Raw genomic sequence first — 23722 nt, 5'->3', positions numbered from 1 at the left:
AGCATCCAATTTAGGAGGACAAATGACGCAAAATAAGAGGCACAGGCAGGCACACCATCTAGGATTAGCAATTCAATAGCTGGGTAACGGCAAGCCCATTTCTACATAATGTGAACAGTAATATTTTTGTGGATCCATCTTCCAGAGAGCATGTATTTTTCATACAGAAATGTAATATAAGAGAAGCAGAAGGCCTGTTCTTTTTTATTTACATATGTATTTTGAAGTATTTAATGGCTTCTGCCTCAAGTGCCGGCCATCCATCTAGACTCGCATAATTCACTATGATAACAAAATTAGCACTTTCAACTTGCATCATTTACAGAGGAACCAGTCCAATATATTTAAGCTGAGGATTGACTTACATATCACAAACCTCCAGTGGAAAGATGGATTTTAATAAAATGAGATCTATAGAATTGCCCGGTGGTTCAGCCTTAAATCTCTTTGCAATAAAACCAGACAAATGTCTCATCCTTCCACAACTAGTTTATCATTCATGAATATAATAAAACTGTCCGCTCAGCTGGCGGCAGATAATAAGTAATGATACATAATAACACAAACTATTTGCTGGGTTTAGAAAATTTCATTTACTTGACAATCCTTATTAAGAAGAGGCAAAAAACAGGGTGAGGGATTCGGGTCATACATTGCAAAACGTAGTTATTTCAACGACATACTTCATGGAGAGTGCTCACATGTTCATATATAATAATTGCACTTTATAATTATAGAGACAGTTTGCCATATAACTCAACAGGCTGACAAATAAATAGTATTACAGAACCAGTGCAGACACACAAAGAACTACTCAGTCATACATCTCACACCATCAGAGATAATATAGCCCTACAAAGAAGATACTGTAAATGATTCAGGTGGCACTCCATTATACCCAGTTGTTGTGTCACAACCTTCCTGACAAAAAACAAAACATTGTTTCCTTTAAGAAAAACGTCCACACAACCTCTTTAAATTTCAAAATGCTAACAAAAATACAACCAAAGGGCACATCTTACTTGGCCTGAATTGCCACAGTGTTGATTTGGATATGCAACAGTCCTAATACACTGTGCTGAGCATGACTACATTAAATCAATTAAGATGTCAAATAGCTTGAATGTCTGCATAACAAAAAATATATTCACATTTGTATGCAAATGATCACAATGTTTCCCCCTTTCAGTGGCCAGGAAATTTGCATCGAATGGCAGAAGCTGGGACGCCGCGCATGTCACTGAAAAGTGGCCAAAACAAAGTCCACAACAAAGCAGCAGACAAATAGACGTTCAGTTAATAATTAAGGAATGTTCTCTCTGAAATAAGGAGCCATTTATGTAAAAATATACAATATATTCACAAAAACCATTTCCCAGATTCAAGTCAATGTTTTTTTAAGGGTACCAATGATTATTTCAGTTCAGTGAGTCTCGATTTCTGCAAAGGCCGACGGAGGAATTACCTGCAAAACATACAGTTCATGTTCAAATGGTAATGGGAAATTCTGATTAGGTGCTCAGCATCAGTATTAAATGAGGAACAGCAGGCATATTTGATGGCCATTTAAGATATAAAAATAAAACATGAAATGTCCATAAGATAAAGCCTGTATCTTAAGTCATGATTATCATTTTCCTTTTCAGGCTTATACCACAAAGCCTTCCACAAATACAGTACATGCACAAACTAAAAAGGCATGTCTCATCCTCACAGACGTCTAAACTGTCACACTTCCATTGTCTATAAAAGGTTTGTCACTGCTGCGTCCCGTCGTGTGGCAGCGCCGCGTCTTATCTGTAGACGGGGAGTTGGATGTGGGTGTGCTGGTGGTGCTCCAGCAGCTGAGGCATCCCCACGGCTTCGTACCCACGGCCCAGCATGCGCTCTTTGATGCAGGGAGGGTGAATCTCACTGATGAGGCACTCCAGAGACTGCAAGCTGCTGCTAAGTACTGCAGCGTGGCACAGGCTAGAACTAGGCAGCCCACAACAGAGGTTTTGGTCTGTGCTGTAGGCCTGGGTATGAGGAGGGAGAGGAGGGTGGAGCTGTGGGTGCTGGTGGTGTTGGTGGCGGTTTGGGTGGAGATGGGGATGGGAGAGCCCCAGGTCTCTAGGCCTGGCTGCGCATGTACCCGTTGCCAGCACCTGAGAAGTGTAACAGTCGCTATTAGGGGTTGCCACAACACCGTCCCAGAGAGGGGCAAAGTACTGTCCGATGGAGAACTCCCCCTGCATGGCGGCGCGGCTCACAGAGGAGCTGCTTACTCGCTCCTGCCCTGCGCCAACGCTGGCAGGATGCGGCCTATACGACAGCTGTGAGGAGCACCTCAAAGGGAGGCAGGTTTCAGGAGGCTGGCCAGCCTCTGCTGCTCTGTGCCCCTGAGCGCCGTTACTCACGCTGTACATCCTCACTGCTCCCTGCTGATAGGGCTGCTGAATTTCATGTTTATGCTGCCACACTGCGTAGTCTCCTTTGTCCAAGTACCCAGCTTTGGCTATGTCTGCACTCTGTGTAGGTATCACTGCTCCTGTGAATGCCAGACTGCTCTGGGGCGGCACTCCCAGGACGAAGTCTGAGTCTGAATGTGCCACCGCAGCCACGGCCTGCAGAGAGGGGCTGGCTCGAGCCTCTCCCCCCAGCTGCAGGGCCTGGCTGTGGGGAACTCTGCTCATCTGCCTCATCAGGCTTTGAACCTCTGCCAGCTCAGACTGGGGGGCCCGGGTTTGATCTCTGGAGGCCATCCCTGTGCTAGAACAAAGTGTCTCAATGGGAACATCAGGGGGCTTACATGAACTTATATGATAGGCCTTATGCCCATGTCTGACTGTGTAGCCATTGTTAAGAGGATTATTATACGGTGCCACAGAAGTCTGGGTGTTTGCATGTTTAGTCCTCCTGCCCTCAGAGTTTTTCACCACACCTTTGACCACCACAGAGGCTTTGACGATGGCCAACAAACCCTGGTAGCCTCCTGAATACGGGTGCGAATAGGGGCTATAGCGCTGGCCTGTGGTGTCTAAGCCGTTCACTGTTTTGTTAAGCTGTTTATGTTGTGGCACCCGGATGTCAGATGGAAAGATTTTGATGGACAGTGGGCTGTTGGCGGTCTTCTGGGCAAAAGCATCCAACTCTGCGGGAGAAGGGTACCGAGAAATCATGGAGGCTGACTTGCCTGAGAAGGAAGCAGACAGAAACAGGAGATTAGTCTAGAAGCAGCCCAGAGAAACCTCGTATCTTGTGTTTTCCATTGTCTCTTTCTCCGTCCCATCTCAAGCCTGTTTTAGGGAATAATGGCAGACATCAACATGTTGTATAAACTGATTTCAAGCAGGGAAAACACCCCCAGCACTGTTTGATCAGTGCTTAATAAAATGAATTCAGACTTAGCTCAACCCAATATTAGCTTACCCTGGGAAATCAAATGGCAGGAAGTGGCACCAGCAGAGGAGAGAGAACCTAATTTTACTGAAATGGCTCCAATGAGATTCATTTGATGACATTTAGCAGCTAAACCACAGTAGGAGCAGCCAACTGTAGAATTTCAAAAAGGCTCTTTAGACTAAAATCTTTCAGAGCTTTCTTTAAAGAGAAAAAAAAATCATTGATTAGAATGCACCTTAGCATAAGCACAGTTAATAATATCTGATGAACACTTTGGCGAGCTAACGTTCTTCCCAGCTCGCCCACACCTCGTTTTTGTTTGTTTCTCAACAACCCTGTAATCGTTTGAGCGTCACCAGTTTGCCTATGAAATTTTGTTCCACTTTATGCTTTTATGAACCTGAACTGATTCTACTGTAAAAGCTCGGAGCCTAAACTGTCAAAGGAAAAGTTGATGCAGATGGAAAAAGAGAAATCACAGAGCGCCGGCGAATGAAATGTGTGCGGGGGAAAGCTGACGGGACAAACTAAGATTGGATTTAAACACTATTATTCAGGCAATTTCATGCCTGCTTAACTCCCAGCGACTAAAGGAAAGGTGGGAAAGGCGCCCCATTTAAAAACAATAAATCACCTGGTAGAAATTACCGCCACCTTTCAGTGTGGCACTTTTATGGAATTCCTGACATAAAAAGAGGCACTGAAATTAACCCAGATCAGGCTTTAAGTCGGTGGAAATCGTACCAGGGAAAAGAACAAGGCTGTAATCTGCAATAAAAAGGACGAAAAATAAAAACACAACACTTCATTTCATTTTCAATAACAAAACCAATTCCAGCTATGCAGGGGAGAGCTCACTTGTTGTTCCCATTTGAAATTGATTTGGGAGTTCATTTCATTTCGGGCCTACAGTGAGCCTCCCGACTGTGAAAATGATTCAATCTACAAGATCCATCTCATGAAAGAAATAAATTGGGTGTTTAAAATGGAGGAAAGAGGTAAGGTGGAGTGTTCAATCCATCCAGCAATCTCCCAGTGGAGCAGAAGGAACAGCACACCATGGTGCCAGGAGCATGAATGAATTCTACAGAGAAATACAACAAAGCAAAACACTGCTTATTATGTATCACAGTGTAGCGCTGCTATAGAAAAGCATGACATCTGGGATGTTGGAGTGGTATTTAAACTGTATACAACATCAAGATGTGAGCTCTTGTCTCTGGTTTCCCACAATCCTACTTGTGGAAAAAGAGGTAGCAGGAAAAAAAAACAGCTACATGAACAATTGCTGGCCTTTGGGCTAAAAGCTGAATATTCATGACCGTAAATAAGTGGTTCATATCCACCTGAAAGGAGCTTAGATGATGAGAAGCAATGACATGTTTAAAAATATAATAAATCCTCATGTAAACACACACCGGCATTGACACAAAACTTGTCTATTTTCTGCCTTGGACAATGTTGCTCAATTACCAAATATAGATAATTTAGCGAAACAAGCTTTTTTTAATCGTTCGGTAAAATGTCAGTGTCAAACCCCGCGTGCTGCAACTGGCTTGCTGTTCCACAAACACTTCAAACACTTTGAATGCTAACACGTCTTCACAGGGTGTCTGATATTGTTAGTCCAGAGATTACAGCCCTGTCAGAGCCATGGAGACACAACACAGCTGCACTTCCCACTGCGGCTGCCTTAATGTGGCACTATGGAAACCTCATTAGCAAACAGGCCTTCCCCGCTCTGCATTCACAAATTTATCATCTGAAGACCACTACTGTGTGACATATGCATTGAAAATGGGGATAATTGTAGCTGATCCTAAACTGCTGGATAACGTGGAGTTAAAGCTGAGATCAGAAACACCATGACCACCATTAAAACTGCTCTAAATTCCAACCAGAGGCAGCTGTTTCAATCTTGAGGACTTAAATGCCAATCAGTGGTGTTAAATGGCAGTAAAGTGAGCCCAGCACATCACATTTCCCAGTCAGCAGTGGCTTTCTCAAAGCACGCAGCAGCAGTGGTAAAAGTATATCTTGAAGTCATTCTTCTCAATATTTGCTCATTTCACTGGACCTTCCTGCAAAACACACCCAAGCCAAACAGCGCCTAAATGTGTGGTCCATTAATTACAATCTGGCACTATGAGAGCTGAAGTTTCCCTCTGAAGGTGCCAAGAAGGCAAAAGCACACTGTGCAGAGGCTGCTGTCTCACCCAAACTCTCCACATGTGGTCCCATGCAGACTGGTGAAAGTGATAATTGATGATGTGCATGAAGCATTACTGCTACGGTACTCTGCAGGTGGCCGGAGAGGTCATTTGCACCCTCGCAAAATCGGGACAAGCTTGAATTGCAAAGCTTTCTCTGTGTATTTTGAAGCATGTGCATCAATCGCTTCCAGCTCATTGTGGCCTTTATCCCATAAACAAGCAAACAAACAAGTAAAAATGTGCAAATGAAGCCAGCGCCTTTCCTTAACCTTCTTACTTATTATTCGGTTACAATAATTACATTCAGCTATTTGGCTCTTTTAAATCCCCGGCATTTGAACTGCAGCACAAAAATGTATGAGCCGCTAAATTAGTAAATATTTTCACCTAACAGATGAAAATGTCTGAGCTACAAAACAGCTGTGTGCTTGTAGCTTGAGAAATGTGTGATTCCTATAATCAGCCTATGTTGCCTTTAGGAGATGAGATTATCCAGTGGGTTTGCATTAACGCAGGGGTTAATTTTTAGCACATAATCAGCTCATAGGAGAAGGGAACTGTTCACAGCTCAAAGTTAATGTATTTATGTCTATTACAAATCCAAATAAAGGACATTAATAAGTCATCTTTTGTGAATGAACGCAGTCAGTCTTTGTGCCGTGGCTTCCTGCCTCTCTTCGCTGAGAGTCTCTGCAGTCAGTCACATAACAAAATTCAGCGGCGTAAAATAAAGATGAGAAATGAAAACAAATATGAGGCTGTTCACATGACAACGGGGAACAGCGAGCTGCGTGTTGTCAGGTAAGGAATGGCGGAGAGATAATTAGCGGTCTGACCTTAAGCACTTAATCACCCTGAACCTGCAGACTGCACGCTGGTTCACTCTGCAGCCCTGACAGAGAGCACAGGCGCAGAGGCAGGCGAAAAGCAGCACAGAAAATAACATCAGCCACTTTTCGTAAGCAACCTTGGCTGAGAGCATCATGCAGTGCTTACAAATTTTAATTCTCTGACCCTTAACATTCCCCCCACCACCCCACTTCCATTTAGACAGGCATGATTGAAGTAGGTTACGTTGGATTGAAAAGCTTGTTTGTGTTTCTCTTTTCCTCAAAAATCAGCATAATGACACTGATGTGCGATGCATCTACAGGCCTAGATTGATAGATTTAATGGTCCCACTAGCCAGGCTCGAATGTTTTCTCAGTTGGAAGGGGCTCCCAACATTAAACATGCTGCTCAACTGTTGTGGCACCACGCTGAGTGAAACTGGCACACTTTCACAGGAAACACCTAATCCTGATTTCCTCTTTCCATGCAGGGGACATGCATAGAAGGAAACAGTCGGGGGTGGGGGGCCAATTATGAAGTCTCAATCACCACCAGGCCTAATTTATTATGTGTGTTTGTGTGCATGTGTGTTTGTGATTTAAAGATTTTATAAATATTAGCATAAAAATATTCTGGAGGGGTGTTTATCATATTGTGGTGTGTGTGTATATATATATATATATGGTCTTTCATAACCCTGATTCCACCCCCATACAATCCCACTCAGAGCTTTCTGCCACTTTTAACTGGCTAATCTTTTTCCCGTGGTCACACTTGAAGCCATTTCCCCCCAGATTAGAGCAGAGACCTCATTGTTTTGGAGCGGTTTGAGTTAATCACTAATTTATGGGCAAAACAAGCCCCAGAGGCAGGACTGAAAACGGCAGTTGGAAAAGCTCATTGCGTTTCCGAAACCACGGCTTCCAACCGTCTCATACCCAGAGGGCCAACATAAGGAAATGATTACAATGACCACTGCATATGATTCCCACGAGATAAAACGAAGCGTTCATAAATTATTCCTTGTTGATATCCATACATGTAGGCAGAGCTGCCAGGCAAAAATCCCACAGGCCTTTGATGTGATGCTGAAGACTTATACACTTTTGTGAGATAGCATGTTTACGAGCCTCAAACCCTCAGCAGGAACATGCCACTGACAAGTGGCGCTTAATAACAGAACAGTGCTTCTCAGCAGGCACAAATACTTGTTTACCACACCAATAATCCTGATATGTAAAGTACTTCGGTACCACCTTGGTAGCCAGGGACTGAGCTCAGCACATTCAAAATGCATTTAAAACCTATGTCTCTGTTACCATGACAACCTCCTCTATGCACCCAGTTGGCCCAATAAGCCCAGTCATTAGAACCATGTAATTAATTGGCCCTGACTTTATTCATCTCTCAGAGTCGAGCCTCTGCAATTGACTGCTGAGACAGAGCAACAACAACAAGCTGCTAAGTTCTGCCTCTGAATTCAGGCCACGCATTGAAAACAAAATCACGTTTATTTATTTGCCATCATATATATCATTATATGCAAAGAGTATTCGGCAGTGATGGATTGTTTTGGTCAATTTCCAACTTTCAAGCACATTTCAAACGTTGGGTCAATTCAGTTTAAAGCTGAAGTAATCCATTTTGGCCACTGGAGGGCACATAAAAAAGGGGATAGGGGCACATAAAATGTAATGTGCGAAGTGAACTATGACTCCCAAGAAGCTAAATTTCTGTTATGTGTGCTTTTCACGTGCAATATTACCTTTTCTTTTAGCTCTGGTCTGATCTATATATCAACTCTTCAAGCAAATATCTGGGTCTTTAATGTTTAAATGTCTGACATTTATCACCAGCTCGTAATGCTTCCTAATTTTATGTGTCTGCTGTCTGGTGCTGAGCAGGTTGCATGTATTGGTTTATGGGGTTGTTTGCTGAAAATGGCTGCCTGCTGCTGTTTGATACAGCATTGACGTGACGGTTGCATGAACCACTGTAGATGTGCCATAAGACCAAAACAATATGCTGAAAAACTAAAAAGCTCAGAGGTGAATGCTAATCCACTGGGTTCGTCACCTTTCACATTAGAGTCATTTGACTCAGTGTAAACCAAAAATATTCACTAATACAGGTTCAATAACTTCCACAACCATGGTGCAGTATAGCAGCTTTTCCAATGTCAAGGTAATTATAGAAAGAGGCATTAATATTTATCTCCTATGGGATTAAAAGAAGGCTGCCAGTTAATGCCTCCGTGCGGTTTATTCAACCTAGCAACCAAGAGGACCATTAGATAGAGATGGGTGAAGTGGAAAAAGTAGACACAGGACATGCTGACACCAGAACATATGCTCTTAAATCTCACTCAAACTAACCTCTCTAGTCACGGCCTTCTTCTGCAAACACACAAAAATAAAAATACAGACACTCATTCACCCCATTTTCACAAGCCTTCATCTTTCCATGTCAGTAATTTCTATGTGAAGGGTGCTCACAGAACAGAGTAACCTCAGGGTAGAACACTTAGTTGTGTGTGCTTGAAGAGGCTCCGGCAAATACTCCTTTGCGCCAGTGTCACTCCTCATTTGTTTCTGTGCCGCTTGGCCCAGCTTGGGCAAAGTTTCCCCTCTCAAAGCTGACCCGAGCACAGGCCGGCAGCGTGGGAAAAAGCATTTCCAGCCCGTGCTTTCAAGCGCAGATAGCAGAGAAGAGAACAGCTCTCATTCACTCCCGTCACATAATTCCTAACACTCAGAAATCTTTCACATGGGTTTGTGTGGCTGAGAGCTTTCATGTCCTGTGCCTTCCATTTATTGATAGCTAAAAATGGAAATGGCTTTCAAAAGCGCGGCAGCGACTAAAGGCGGTCCCTATTTAACTCAATCCAACAACGACTCATTTAATGAAGAAGCCTGGGCCACACAGACAGAGCTCCCATCAGCAGTCTATTCCCTGTGCTTGTGCTTGAAATGTCAGGCTAGAGCTGGAGGGTGCTGCACTACGCACAGTTGCAGTACATAAAACTGAAGGGGGAGGAAAAGGCCCTGCAGGTAAACAGGATGAGAAACGCACCCTTGGTTCTGCCTGAGGCAAACTAGGCCCTTCTGTTCCAGCGTTTAGCAGACAAGTGCACCATTGATTCCCAATTAATATTTAATGGCAAAAAAGACAAAGAGGGAGAAAGATGGGAGACGGAGCTTAAGAGGGGGATTTTTTTTTCAGCATTTCAAATATGCACACAGTTAGTTACACACTATTTAGCTGCGAGTAAAGGGAGAAATAATAATGCAAAACAGCATCCACGCTTTTTATCAATTAACTACACAGCCTCACACAGTCTCCATTATTTTGGCTGATTAGACCTCATCTCAGGATTGTGAGGGTATTTATTCAGTGCACTCAGCTGACATCTCGCTTTTAGTCTGTTTGCACCTGTTAGATCAAAAAAAAACTTTATGGTTCTTGTAAGTACGTGGAGTTTAGTGACCTCAGAAAACTCCAAGCCTGGTTCCGCCCAAATTCAACCTGAGAAGAGGACTAATTATCCAGATTAAGTGAAAACACCTGTGTGTGTGTGTGTGCAGGTGTTAGGTTAACCTGTCACTGAATTCCAGGGTCATTAAACCTGAGAATAATGTCAGGCCCTGTCTGCTCTTTATTTCTATATTTACTATGTAATGCATACTCTTTGGAAGATTAGACTTTGTATAGCAGGACATTTCACGACCACTGAACAAAGGTATCCTTTATGAGAGTGCACGGGCTCGTGCAAATGAACTGGAAACACAATCTGCAGACAAAGGTGCACATGTCAGATATGCTAACGCCTATTGTGGTGATCTGTCCCATAAAAATCTGAATTTATACAATGTTATTCACCAATATTTGCATGCTCTTACTTTCTATGAGACGCAGTCTTAACTGTACTATTTCATTCCACTTAAAACCATCCCTTTTAGCTTCTGCAGTGCGGCAGTAAACACATTAAATATATGACAACACAGGCTTAAAACATTAACCAAACAACACAACGCAACACCTATACCATAAAGAAAACTAGAACATCTTTAAAGGACCAAATAATTTTAGATGTTTTATGGTTTTATTGCTAAGTACTGACTGCAACACACATCCAGCAGAACCATTAAACTGTAAGTAGTTATAGATCTTCAATATAGCTTCAAACCAGACCCAGCAAAGAAATATAAGGCATCAGCAAATTTTTAAAGCAATCGTGAAAAGGAAACCACAGCAGAATAACTTCATTTGTGGTACTATGATCTCATTATGTGAATCTAGCTGTCCAGGAAGAAAAAGACTGCACAATTGGGACTGCTGCACGAATAATATGGATGTCGAGTAACCTATATAAAGGAAAGCAGCATCAGACCAGGAGCTAAATCTGCAAACATGCCGCATTCAATCAATTAGCTGAAAGAAATCTAATCAGGAATGTCAGTCCAGGTTAGTCCCAAAGACACCCACTCAACCTTTCAATGAATGCAGTATAATCAGTCAAGCTGAAGGTCAAACAACACCGACATTGAGCACTTTCTGCAAAAAATGTGAACATCATTAGTAACCCTGTATGAGAGAGCTGATTAACTCTGTAATTTCAGAGTCCACTTTGACCTGCACACGTTTGCACGGCAGAAGCACGCTGATTAGAAGCCAAATTAACAGGCCTCATCATCATCATGAAGCCCATTATTTTAATTCAGCAGAACTCTCAGCTCACTGCTAAAACCATGCGTGATCTTTATGTGCACTTTGAGGAGACAAGGTCAAGTTGATTAAAAAATAATTCAGAAACATGACCGAGAGCCCACTCGTCACTAGCATTTTGTTTCAAACTATCTGTATCGTACTTGATGTCTGTCCTTTCTGGCAAAATGGCTTCACCTGTGTGACATAAACTCACCTTTGTGGGTGCACGGCTGCAGGGGTGGTACTGACAGCAGTAATGGCGGTGGTGGAACATCGAGGCTTTTGGGTGTGCAGGCCAGACGCTGCGACGAGAGATTCTGCCGTCTCTGTATACAGGCCAGCATGATAGTTCACTGGGGCTGCACACAGCCTGAGTAAACCTGCTATAAAAAGAAAAAAAGAAACAGGTTTGAACTCTATAGCCAACACCAAGAACTACTACAAAACTACAGTCTACAGCCATGCTAGCAGCTCTGTGAGGCTTAACTTCAGTGGTGCTTTGAGCTAAATGCTAACTTTAGCATGCTAATATGCACACAATGGCATGAGATTAACTGATCCCCCACCAGTTTTGCTCTCGTGTGTTGATTTTTCAAGTTTCTGTGAGCCCACATACTTTTGAGGACCACCTGAGAGGAAGTATATGCCAAGTTTAAGTTTGGGGAAAAACCTGAAATTGTACGCACTACATTCAAACTCTTGGATCAAACATCAGTTTTGATGTTGGAGGAAAAGTGCAAGCTTGCTGGTAGAGAATACTAAAACCCCACAGGAGGCTCTCCTCTTTCAAAAACATATTTCCCACATCACTTCAGTAGCTCACATATCTAAAACGCTGCAACCACATGGGTTCTTTTACCATATTACAATTCAGGAGCCCCTCTTGCTGAAATTGCACATTCAAAAAAGTAATATCACTAAATGACGGCTCCATCTTCCCCTTCTTCCTGGTCGTTATGATGGCTCTTTCCCGTTATCAACCTTGTTCTGTCGGCTGCAGTCGCACAGATCATTTACAAGGCCTCCTGTAGCCTAAGGCAGCGTGTTTCAATTTGTAACCGTCCCTGTGACCTGCGTTTATTCTTCCATAAATTTATGGCCGTATTGATCAGCAGAGAAAGCCAAATGCAACTCACTCACTAAAATAGGCTGTGCTGTTTGCAGAGTTAAGTATTGTCAGAGGAAATGAGAGGCTGCGCCTGAAAAAGAAAGCGCCTCTCCACAGCTGTGCTGATTGAAGCAATCACTGTGCAGATAAAGACAGGCACTGAGGGCATATTTCAGTGATAATCGCATCTGACATTCTCTTGATTATCTGAAAGAGTCACCAAATCTGAATGCTAGCACTGCAAAACTCAAAAACCCTGGGGCTACCATGAAACACTTTGCTTTACTGTATGTGAGTCAGGTACTTTGTAGGCAGAAAACTGCAAGAAAACAAAACAAAAACATCTCTAAGTCAGTGATATTTATAAATCACTGACTTATGGATTATCTATAGTTAATCAATGCAAATAGAAAGAGGAACAGTACTTTCATTACAATGCAGTAGTTCCCTATAAGCCTGCAGCATACAGCTGTCAGACTGACTCTTTTTCTTTTTCAGGTTTTACGGTTCTTTTGGATTTTTGCTTTCATTTCTCCCTCAGGGTCCAGAGGGCAACTAAAGCGAGTCAACCACAGAACAGAGCGTTCAGTGACGAGCTGCAGAAACATGATTACCTTCGCCTCAAAAAGAAGAGACAGAGTGGCTTTCATTTTACTCAGGTGCCAACAAAAAAAGATTCCCTCACTCTCTCCTTTCTCGTGCACCCGCTCCCCTCCTCCGCTCAACATCTGTCCCTCGGTGACAAGCCCACTTCAATCCGCTCAGTGCAACCTGTCTCATCTGAGCACACACATATGAAGAGCTAAAAGCCTCAGCATGGTCAGATTCCATTTGGAAAATAATGGCAATTTCACAACAACCCTTCCCATTACCACACATTTGTCAAGAGGGAGGTGCTGAAAACGCAAAGGAACACATGGGGGAAAAGGTATCTCCAGGGAAATCCCGTCACGAGCAGAAAATGAGGACTGAATTGGAATACCTTCCATTACTCCCATAATTTGCAGCTGAAATAAAATATATCAAGGAAGGCACTATAACTCAAAGAGAGGCCAGCAGCGGTCTAAAGGAAAAAAAAGTTTGCTGAAAGCAGAAAAGGGAGCCAGAAATGGTGCATTAAGTGCAAGTAATGATGGTTTCTTTCATCCTGCTATCTAAATTTTAAATTTAAAGAGATTTTATGAAAACTTGTGCTTAAAATTGCCTCCTCACTCTTGAGTGGAATTGCTGGAAAAGGGGACGAGAGATATGAGATCAAAGGGATCCCAGAAGCCCGATACTCTCCGGGCTAAGTTCTCCAGCAATATCAATTCTCCAGCCCTTCACAGAATGTTTCGCTCGACAAAAAAGTTTCATGTCTGGCACTTTCTTACAATGTCATATCAAGAATCTCCCTCTCTATAGTGTAATGAGTGGCTGAAATAATGCAGAAAGGGTGATTATCAGCGATCTTAAAAATGGCCGACGCAGCATAGTTCACAAATAAGGTCAAGGATCTTTCATTAACATAACGGTCAGTGTTGCTCCCTTCCAAGCCAGTTTTCATTACTTTGTGACAGAGGTTATAAACCAGATGTTTTGCTTCTCACATGTCCTCCTCAGCCGACACTTTGGCAATTCCCATGTTTTACAGTTTTCAAGGACTTTTCAAACACGCATAATAAGAAAAAGAGCAAAAAGTTTAAGCTGCGAGGACGTCTAATCCTCACTGCTCTCAGGCGACATCCATGCAGCTGATAAGCAGCATGATGTGGACCACCGAGGGCCTGCCAGGGAGATAAAGACCTTGTGCTTTGCCGTCCATCAAACTGCGCCCCCTCCCCCCTCTGATAAGAATGTCTTGGCAAATAAATCTATTTTTCAAGCCTCTTCCCTCATCATTGACAGGCTGCACAATGCTTCATTTTCTGTAGAGTCATTTGTCCTGGGATCAGGACAAGGAACCTTGTGAGAAGATAAGGTCAACAGATGATCCGTGAGGGAAGTGATGGAGAGACACTCTAATGGCTGCTTCACTTTGATGGGTAAATCCAGGCTATGTGGATCACATTTCTTGAGATAATAAATCGGACCATGCATGATTACCCAGAAATAACACTCCTGTGCTTAAACCAAAATCTGAAATGTGCCATGGATTACTTTCAACCTGTTTGGCTGGATGCATTGGAAGCAGAAGAATATCCATTAAAGCAGGAAAAAGCCTTAAATTATACAGGGGCTCTGACAAAAGCATCTGTCTGACCTTCTGGAGTCTTCTATGACTTCATGCGGCATCAAGGGTAAGAGCAAAGACAGAAGCAAATTGCAAAGAAAGCCTCCCGCTTGACAAACATGAAACACACAGAAGAAAAAAGGTACACAGTGGCTAGACACACACACACACACACACACACACACACACACACACACACACACACACACGCACACACGCACACACACACCCCTCCCTGCCCGAGCCATCTCAGCTCCCGTTAGCAGTTCTCCGAATCCGCAGTTAATAATTAGATGACAATGAAAAAGGTTTAAGACGAGCACCCTTTTCACTCTCCGGGTGGATTAGCATGTGAGTGCTATTCTAATGTTTTTCCTTCCACTCAGAAAATGCAGGCAAGCAGCAGGGAAAGAGCACAACAGCGAAAAAAAGGGGGGGTTAATTTCTAAAGAAATAAATGATTAACAAAGAGAAACTGGTCATTAGAGAGGAGAGAAAGCAGAGTCTCTCTTTGAATGAACGTGACATGGCCCATGGATAACCATTCACTCAATGGGTAATTAATTGTATATTAGCTATGGCTTTCATGCCGTCTTCAAGGTAGGCACTGCAGGAACCTGTCTAAGTAATGGAGACCAGACAAGCAGTCTGACATACAGACCGAATTAGACAGCAGTGTTGCTGCAGCTGCTGGATTCATCTCCACACACACGCGCACACACGCACACACCCCCAACCCCCTCATACATTTTTAATAGAATCTATTACTTCTGGATTAGCCGATAAGAGCTGGCCTGGTTAAATTCTATAATAGTTTGCATAATTGGTATCAGAGCAGCACATAAGAGAGACCCAGATTTCTCTCTTCGCTTTCTCTGTAGGAAAAGAAAAAGAGGATACAAAGGTTCACATACAGGATAACCAAACAACCCGGAGCCACTCTGCTCCACGCTGCAAGAACACTCGAGGCCTGCGGCTGATAACAATGAGCCTCATTTCCATTGAGATTAGCTCCTGTAAAAGGTATTACAACAGTGTTAAAAAGCATTTCCTATACAATTCATGCGCAAGCACAAAATTTATGCAAATACAATCGCTGGGCAATATTCAGACAGATGTCCAGAGCATTCGGCTGGGTGTAAATCGTACAGCCTTAATGGCTAGGTGTCTGGGAAAAACATCAACATTTCAGTATCTCTCATGCAAAATTTCATGTCGCCATCACAAGACGGGTGTGTTAGCATAAAGGGAAGGGCAAAGGTTTGAGAATGCTAAAATAAACCCCCACAGGTCATCAACTGTCTAACAACAAACATCCACTGACAATCCTTAACAGACTCTCAACTACATATTTTCTTTGCAACTGCAAAGACACACATGATTGGGCAAAGACTAACGTATACACACTACATGTGTGTTTATATCAACATCCCATGTGGTCTGTCACTGTAAGCCATGCTATTGTTCTAACATTTCACTATATTTAAATAGCCTGTGTATTCAACCTACATATCTATAGCCAAAAGCATTATTTACATAAGCTGCTAGAATTTGTCCATAGCAATTAATCCGATTGCTGATGCCTTTTTTAAAAAAAAGTCTACATCAATCGGCATGTCACTACTCATTTTAGCCCCTATATTGCATGTAACTAGAATTATTTGGAAATCACACATAAAGCTTGTGACTCTTCATTAATATATTCTCAGAAAATCTTTTCAGTGGAATTTCACACGTTAAAATGGCAGCAACAAATTGCCTGAAATGAATGACAGTCAAACTCGTTGGGATCAGAGCTTGCACCATTGATTTCAGCCACAGCTACAGCCAGTGTGACGTGTTCGTCTGTGAGGTTTGCCGTTTTGACAAACATCTAATCATTTAATTTGGAGTTAAAATAGGCCACTTCTGCGAGTCTGTCTTTCAGAGCAGAACTGGACGGACGTTTGTTGAATTTCTGGCATTTTTGTGTGCACATTTTTCTCTGCCCAGCTTTCATTTGTGCAAAATGTCCCAGAATACCGAGAGGAAACGGCTGGTACAGATACACATTGTATAGTTCAGCTCCGCAGATGCAAGAGGTTTTCCTCTAGTGGATGAACATAGATTGTTTTGTTGGAAAAATTGCATTTCTGAGTTTTTATGTCTACAGATGCTGAGAACAAATTTAGCCACTAATCCAAAGCTGTACAATTAAGTCTTATCTTGGCGAACAGCTTTGGTAGAGAGTAGAAAGCCTTGGACTGACCCAAATCTGCCCTTGCCCACAGATGGTGCCAAGGTAAAAGAAACACACTGCATGGGGTAAAGTCTGGCACATGCCAAGGTAGCATTAGAGGGTAAACAGAGCCTTATCTTATCCTTATCCCAGTATGCACACTGAGACACGCTGTCAAAGAGCTATGGGTATGCTGTCCAGCCTTTACAAAAGCTTGACTTCAAAGATAACAGATGGTGAAAGAGTGAGCAGAGAGGTTCTGTGGAAAGAGAAGTTCTTTTTCAAAACAATAAAACTATGGTTTAAATTCAATGTAGACATCTGCCTGTTGTCTGTCAGCTCGGGCATGGATGGAATCAGTTTTACATCTCCCATTCTCATCAACTGCTGTTAAAACGACAGAAGAAGACAAAAAATTTGAGAAGAAAATGACTGTTACACAAACACTCCTCCCAACCCCCCGTCCCCTCCCAAGCCCTGTCATCTGGCTGTTTACTTTACTGTTCGACTGTTAAGGGTCACTGATTCCGTCATGTCATTAAAATCTTGAAACAAACATGAAACTCATTAGAAACTGTAGAGAAAATGCGGGCCCGTATGGCTCTAATGTGGGAGATAACCTAATGATACGCTCTCTACCATGCATCACAGAAACATCAAGATGTTCTCGGGAAAAAAAAAAGAAGTCTTTGATCTCTGGACCAACTGAAAATGTCATCATCTCACAGCATTTCTATTTAGGGCAAACGATGATGCATCAATTGCAATTTGGCAGTTTTAATCATTAATTGAAGTAATGACTAGGCCTGATCATGTAGACAAAATAAAGACTACGGGAGCTCCAAAAATCCCTGGCAGTCCTGTCCCCCTCCCCAGTGACCTCAGAGGCCCAGTCCTTAACCTTCCACCCCTAACCCCCGTCTCACTACCCCCTTCATCCTATTAGAATGAAAAGACCAATTAGACAGATTTCAAAAGATAGCAGGCTGCCTGTAATTACACATGACATCCCTTTGCAGATAAAAAGGTGATTACAAAGGGTGCCCAAGAGAAACCGCTAAGCAACCACGCCACTGACATTCTTATAAGACAGGCAGAGACGCATATACATTTTCCAAGTCATTTTGCATCATCCTAACATTCAGTCTCCTCACCATAAAACCCACTGTACACTCGAAGAGGCCTGCATGTGAAGCTGTGGATGACACGGCAGAAAAAGACATGACCTTAATCAGTCCTTGTACTGGCCCGGGTAATAGCCATCCAAGAAAAGGTCATTCTCGTGGTGAGCCGTTTCCTCCATTCAGTAATTCGGTAGGCATGGAGATTGAGCGAGCCTGGGGAAACTTCACAATAAATCAGAGCTCAGCTTCGCTCCTGAGAAAGCAAAGGGAAGCAGGCAGCCAAATGACAAATCCCCTCTCTTCATGGAGTTGGAATTACTGCTGGGGTGTGATGTGAGATCAGAGGGAAACCCCCATGGGATACCTGCACACTGACTGCTCATAATACGACGCAATTTACAAGGCTCTCAAACAAGTTCGGGCCCAGGCAAAGCACGATTCAAATAAACAGCCGAGATATGGATATGTCATTAAGACTGGTTACATTTAACAGACTGTAATTGAAGAACACAGTAGTGTCTAGTTTATATGGCATGAAAAACATGCGTGAGACACTCACTGGCAGAGCAAAAGTATTCAAACTGAGGATTTTAGTGTGACTGAAGGCAACTGATGTACTTTAATGAAAGGGGCTTGAGGTGCTAAAATTTGTCCAATGACGCTGTGGTAAATCAAAGACCGCAATGTCATTTTTACAGCAAATCATAAGAAAGAAAGCTTGTTCCTGATAGCCACGTGCCTCAAAATTAGGATAAAGGGTTGACATGTTTTTCTCTTTTGGTCAGAAAACAGCCAGAGAAAAAAGAGGAAGACAATAAAACACCAAATTGCAGGCTTTCCCCCCCTCTCTGCCTCTGGTGGGAAGCTGTAACATCCCATGTCTCTGGGTAATAAAGGATCTGGCACAGGCAGGAAAAGCATGCGGGGTAGAATTTCACACCTGGCCAATAATCTATAGGCCCCTCTGCTGCGGCTAACCTTCAACCTCGGCTGCCACCGGTGCAGTGAGGTGCGATGATCCCACCTCCGGCTTCTAGACAATAGAAATGGAAACCTTCATAGGCGGCCCGGAATGACCGATAATACACTTCAAAGCACTTCGCGTCTCCACTGAGATGCTGACATACAAAGCGCCTTTCACTGCGCGCAAAGCCATCACTCAAAGAAAGATGCCATCTGAGGATGAGACAGATGAGAACAGTTTTGAAAGGGGGATACAAAAAAAAAACAAAAAACATTTAGAAACTACAAATGTTTGCTATGCAAATGTTTCACATCTTTCACTCGTACTAAAATAACCGTCTATTCTCTATATTTAACTGTTAAATACATTTTCATGGAATAACCTATTATTAAATGAATTATTCCAACACACTGAATATAAATCCCAAACCTCAGTTGGATTCGGCCCACATAAATACACATTAGCCAATAGCAGGACAGTGATATATAGTAAGGGCGAGACGCTCCTATCCATTAGTGCGCACTGGGCATCTTTCACCACTTTAGCGCTGTCGACCCAAAATCAATGCAGGGATCCTTACATCATGCACTGAAGCATCCTCACAACCCTAAATATTTTTCTTACTCTCTTGCTGCCATGTAGTTACACAGCTCAGAAAAAAAACCCACGATGGTGCAACTGCAGAGCAAACTCAACATTTCATGCACGGAGAAACATCTTCCACGAGCCCGCACTGTGTTCCCTAAAGACTCGGATGGAAATAAAGAATATCATGAATGTCTTACAGAGTTTTGTCTTATCATAAGGCTTGTTTATCTTTGGTTCGCCACGGCTGATTGGTTGTTCTCTTGCTCGGAAGGCGTATTTCCTCTGCAAAAGCGATTTCGCCACTGATTTCCCGATGCGCACTGGAAACCTCCGGACATATATCCATGGATGAAGCCGGCTCCATTAACTGTACTTCCTCGACATTTTCAACACCCGTGTTTCAGATAATTTCACCGATTGTGTTTTCCGTGCAGCCGCTTGGATCTCATCTCGGCAGCCTACTGAGCAGTGTGTGCCACAGAGGGTGATGTCGGAATGGAAATGAGTCCCCTGCACTGTTGAAACCGGCTCTGGGCCAATCAATCAAGCCTGTATTTGAATATTCCCACGGCTCGGCCAATCAGATGAAGGAGAAGGCGGTCGCTGCCGTGATGCCAAACCTGTCAAAGTAAGCACGTTGCTGTTTCGCGGAAAAATTTAAAGGAGAAGAAGGTCTGATTTATTTGCTTCTCACAAATGCACGTTTTTGGCCCATCTTGCCTCCTGCACGACTTATCGATTAAGAAAGCTACACATCCGCTCTGTGCACGACATGCGTTTCCAGCTCTCAGCCAATCAGCGGTGCTTAAATTAACTAAATTGGCTCAAGTGTGCAGGGGCAGGAAGATGCATCACTTTGGGTTGGAGGGGTAGAAGATGTGAGCTGGATTTGAAGCCGTCATGGGGGAAGTATTCAGATCTTTTGGTTAAAAGCAGTAATACCACATTGTAAAAACAAGAAAATACTAATTTAAAAGTAAATGTTCTCCATTAAAAATTCATATTTCAAGTAAAAGTACTGCTTATAGATAATGTGTTACATTATCATGAACATTATTCTGTTATTTTTGATGTAGGTATTATTTTAATGTTGTTGTTCAAGGGTGAAGGTAGAGTAAAAAGTATAATAGTAACCTAATAATAGAAGTGTAGTGACGTAGGCTATGAAGTAGCTCAAAATGGAAAAAGCTCAAGTAGAAGTACCTCAAATTTGTACTTAAATACAGTACTTGAGTAAGTGCACTTAATTACACTGCACCACTCTTGGGACACACAATAATAGGTACACTTCAAAATACAACACAATCCAGCACCACAAACTGTCGCCTCATAAATACTAAAGGAATCATGGGTAAAACTGCCCCCCCCCCCCCCCCCCCCCCCTTTACTTAAGCCCAAATCAACCACCTGTGGCAAGAACAGGTTTCTCTCATGGGCCCACAGCATCACAGGCAAAACATAAACCTTTTCTATGCAAATGATCATTTCATGACTAATGTGGCCTGACAGCGAACAGAGAACTAATTTTACTACGAATCCTGTCTTTCAGCTTAGATATATCCCGGGATAAGAGCCTGATGCAATTTGTCTGTCTGCCATTTTCATAGCAGCATTAATGTTATTAGCAACACGTGTGCTTCTCCTATGACAAGTCAAAATGTGGACTGTGACGAAGGCCCCAGTTCCACCATATCTCAGTCTGATAAGCCAGCACGGCTGCACTCACCTCTGTGCACTCACCTCTGCAGGAACATATAGACACACTTAAAGCTGGTTAGCTTACTGCTTAGCATAAATTGGAAATGAGGGGGAAACCGGCTGCTGACGGCAGCCTCATAGTTAGTGGACAGACACAAGGGTGCTACCACTCTTCTCATCTAATGCTCGACAAGAAAGCAAAGTGTTTAATAAGGACAATAAAATCTGGTTTGTGATAATTTCTCAACTGTCTTAACAAAAGGCCATTAGGTAAAGCTCTCTCCAGTCTTTACACTAAGGTAAGCTTGCCTCCTGGTGGCTGTAGCGTTATATTTAGTGTCCTTCACGAGAGTGGTATTGATCTTCTCATCTAACTCTCAATATGAAAGCAAACAAGAGTATTTCCAAAAATGTCTTTGTGCTTATAGGTGACTAAAGTCACCCTCAAATGTATTATCTGTGACCTGACATCCTTAATACCGAACTAAATAGAAACACAGCAGCACACATTTTTAGCAATTTCAGCATTTTTCATCCTTAGATGTTGAATTATTCTTTGATCACCCATTTGTCAATATCTAACACACAATGCTGCACCCAGCCCTCCAAACACTAATACATCTCCCCAACAAACCAGCAGATGGAAACCAGCAGATATACTCTGACCCACTGTTGCTGTGAGAAAGAATATTGAATTGTTTCTTTACAGCTTCCTGGGTGTTATTTTTCAGTATGAAAGAGGCCCGCAGATGGCAAATGAGGTTACCATGCCAACTAATGTTCCTATATTGAACAGTGAAGATGTAGAGGTGTTATAGTCCTCTAGTTAATTGCTGACTGTTATAATGACTAGACAGTTTAAAAGGAGGTAAAAGGAGTCCACTATTAGCATGTGCTCGAGGAGTGTTATGCAAACATCGTACCAATCCTCTGCGGTCAAACACGCAATAAAATCTCTAAAATCTACACGTAGTAATTGTTCAGCTTGCAAGAGGATCATGCTGCAAATCCCTACCAAACCACCGCCTTCTGTGCAGGCATGCCATGTTGAGAGAGCAGGCCCCATTCAAACAAATGGTAATTGAGGAGTAGTTACAGAGTAGAACTACATTACTCCTAGTGTTGGATGATTTAGGGACATCCTTCAGTCTTGACCTGCTTGTGCTTATGCTGCTTATGATCGCTGATTAAGAAATTGAGATTTGTGTGGGAATACTGTTTGTTTCCATTACTTTTCATATAATTTCATTCCTTTTTGCTCTATGTCAGTGAAAGGTGCAAATTTAAATCAAAACAACTTTAATTTCAGATATGAAATGAAAGCCAGTCTTCAGAGGACTTTTACGTTTACTTACTTAACAAACGCAAACACTTTGGACGCTGGTTCATAAGCTTTTGCATTGCGTGTTCTAGCCATATGTTCCTCATTCATGCCACATTTGGATGCGTAAAGACCTTTTTACAATGACATGTTATTCATTTAAATAAACAGATGCAGAGGGACTAAAATATCTCAACAATAGGCTTTGCAAGAGGAACATGTATATGTGCACAATTGCAAACATTTCAAAACATGTGCAAAGACATACACGTAAATACAAACACACAGCTACTGGGGTACAAAAAAACTTATTGAGGATTGGTCCAAGGAATGCAATTGAATCCCCAGGGCCAGCTAGATTTTTCCGAACAATAAGCTCGTAAGCATGACAATAACATTATGGTAGTCTTGCTCTATTGAAACAACATAACAAACTGGGATGGATGAGCTTATATTATGAATGCACAAAGTCTGTATAGGGTTGCAATTGTTTGTTTCTTGATCTCCTCCCATCCTGATTATCATTCTGTTTTGGCCATGTCATCCTGTCCTGATATGATGTCAAGCTCTCCCTCTTAAGACAGTTCTCATCAGTCCAGAATGAACCTGGCAGTGACAGTAATAAAGAGCTCCATCTGCGCCTGGCAGGCAGAGGCAAATGAACCAATTAAGGCCTGGTGAAGTCTCCTCTTTCACCTATTGGCAATGGCTGCCGTCATCTCCATCATGATGAAAAGGAGAGAGTGCAAGGGTAATTAAATACCAGCAGGGGCCGGGGGGCAAACCTAATAACTCTCTGTAACAAGCCAATAAGGGACCCTATTGCTTAAGAGTTCACACAACTGAAAGCATGTTAATAGTGAAGACGACCACTTACTGCACACAAACATTCACATAGTTAATAGATGTGTATGTTCCTCAGAGAAAATTGACCTTGTAGAGAGATATCTGCAATAGCTCAGAGACTAAGTACAAAAAGCCTCTTCCGCCACCATTTATCTGCAACAGGGATCTCCTCTCCTCTAGTCAGGACTGGCTTTCATGTGAACTCACAACACTTTGCTATGCTGGGTACACATGCCTAGCAGTGGGTTTTGGTGCCATCTGCTGGCTAAAGTACGCTAGTGCCGCTATATACTGTAGCATAAATGTGAAGTGCGTTACACATTGTCCATTGATATATATGCAAATTCGGTACTTAAAATGTAGGTTAACCTTATATCCTTTATTTATTATGTTTCTATACCCCATACCGAAACTCTCTGTGGGCTAATTTGTCCCCCTTTGGGTCCTGCCTACCATTAGCTTAAATAAAAAAAATCAAAACCAAAAAGCAAACAAACCAAAAACCACA

General features: G+C 42.6%; 2 protein-coding genes across 5 annotated transcripts in view; one reads left to right on the top strand and one right to left on the bottom strand.

Moving 5' to 3' along the window:
* LOC139349095 (glycolipid transfer protein-like) overlaps nucleotides 1-23722 on the top strand; it is a 39223-nt gene that overhangs the window by 3342 nt on the left and 12159 nt on the right. The window lies entirely within an intron of this gene.
* LOC139349094 (protein FAM222A-like) lies at nucleotides 477-19856 on the bottom strand. 4 transcript variants are annotated; one of them, XM_070989587.1, is made up of 3 exons: nucleotides 19547-19856; nucleotides 11350-11518; nucleotides 477-3175 (listed from the first exon to the last, which is right to left on the bottom strand). In XM_070989587.1, exons 2-3 carry the CDS (start codon nucleotides 11477-11479, stop codon nucleotides 1794-1796), a joined length of 1512 nt encoding a protein of 503 aa, XP_070845688.1. In that variant the 5' UTR covers nucleotides 11480-11518; nucleotides 19547-19856; the 3' UTR covers nucleotides 477-1793. The 4 variants fall into 4 exon arrangements, with proteins under 4 accessions (XP_070845688.1, XP_070845689.1, XP_070845690.1 ...); XM_070989588.1 differs by having other exon boundaries at nucleotides 11350-11515; nucleotides 19547-19797; XM_070989589.1 differs by lacking the exon at nucleotides 19547-19856 and adding an exon at nucleotides 17828-18442.

Source organism: Chaetodon trifascialis, chromosome 20 (assembly GCF_039877785.1).
Source record: "Chaetodon trifascialis isolate fChaTrf1 chromosome 20, fChaTrf1.hap1, whole genome shotgun sequence".
NCBI lineage: Eukaryota > Metazoa > Chordata > Actinopteri > Chaetodontiformes > Chaetodontidae > Chaetodon > Chaetodon trifascialis.
The sequence above is the reverse complement of the archived record's forward strand: the minus strand, read 5'-3'. Positions and strand labels throughout refer to the sequence as shown.

Excerpts from the sequence above, each read along its gene's own strand:
- LOC139349094 (XM_070989587.1), bottom strand. The coding sequence starts at position 11,479 with ATGCTGGCCTGTATACAGAGACGGCAGAATCTCTCGTCGCAGCGTCTG. Across the intron at positions 3,176-11,349 it reads GCAGCCGTGCACCCACAAAG|GCAAGTCAGCCTCCATGATT; the intron begins GTGAGTTTATGT and ends CTTCCTTCTCAG.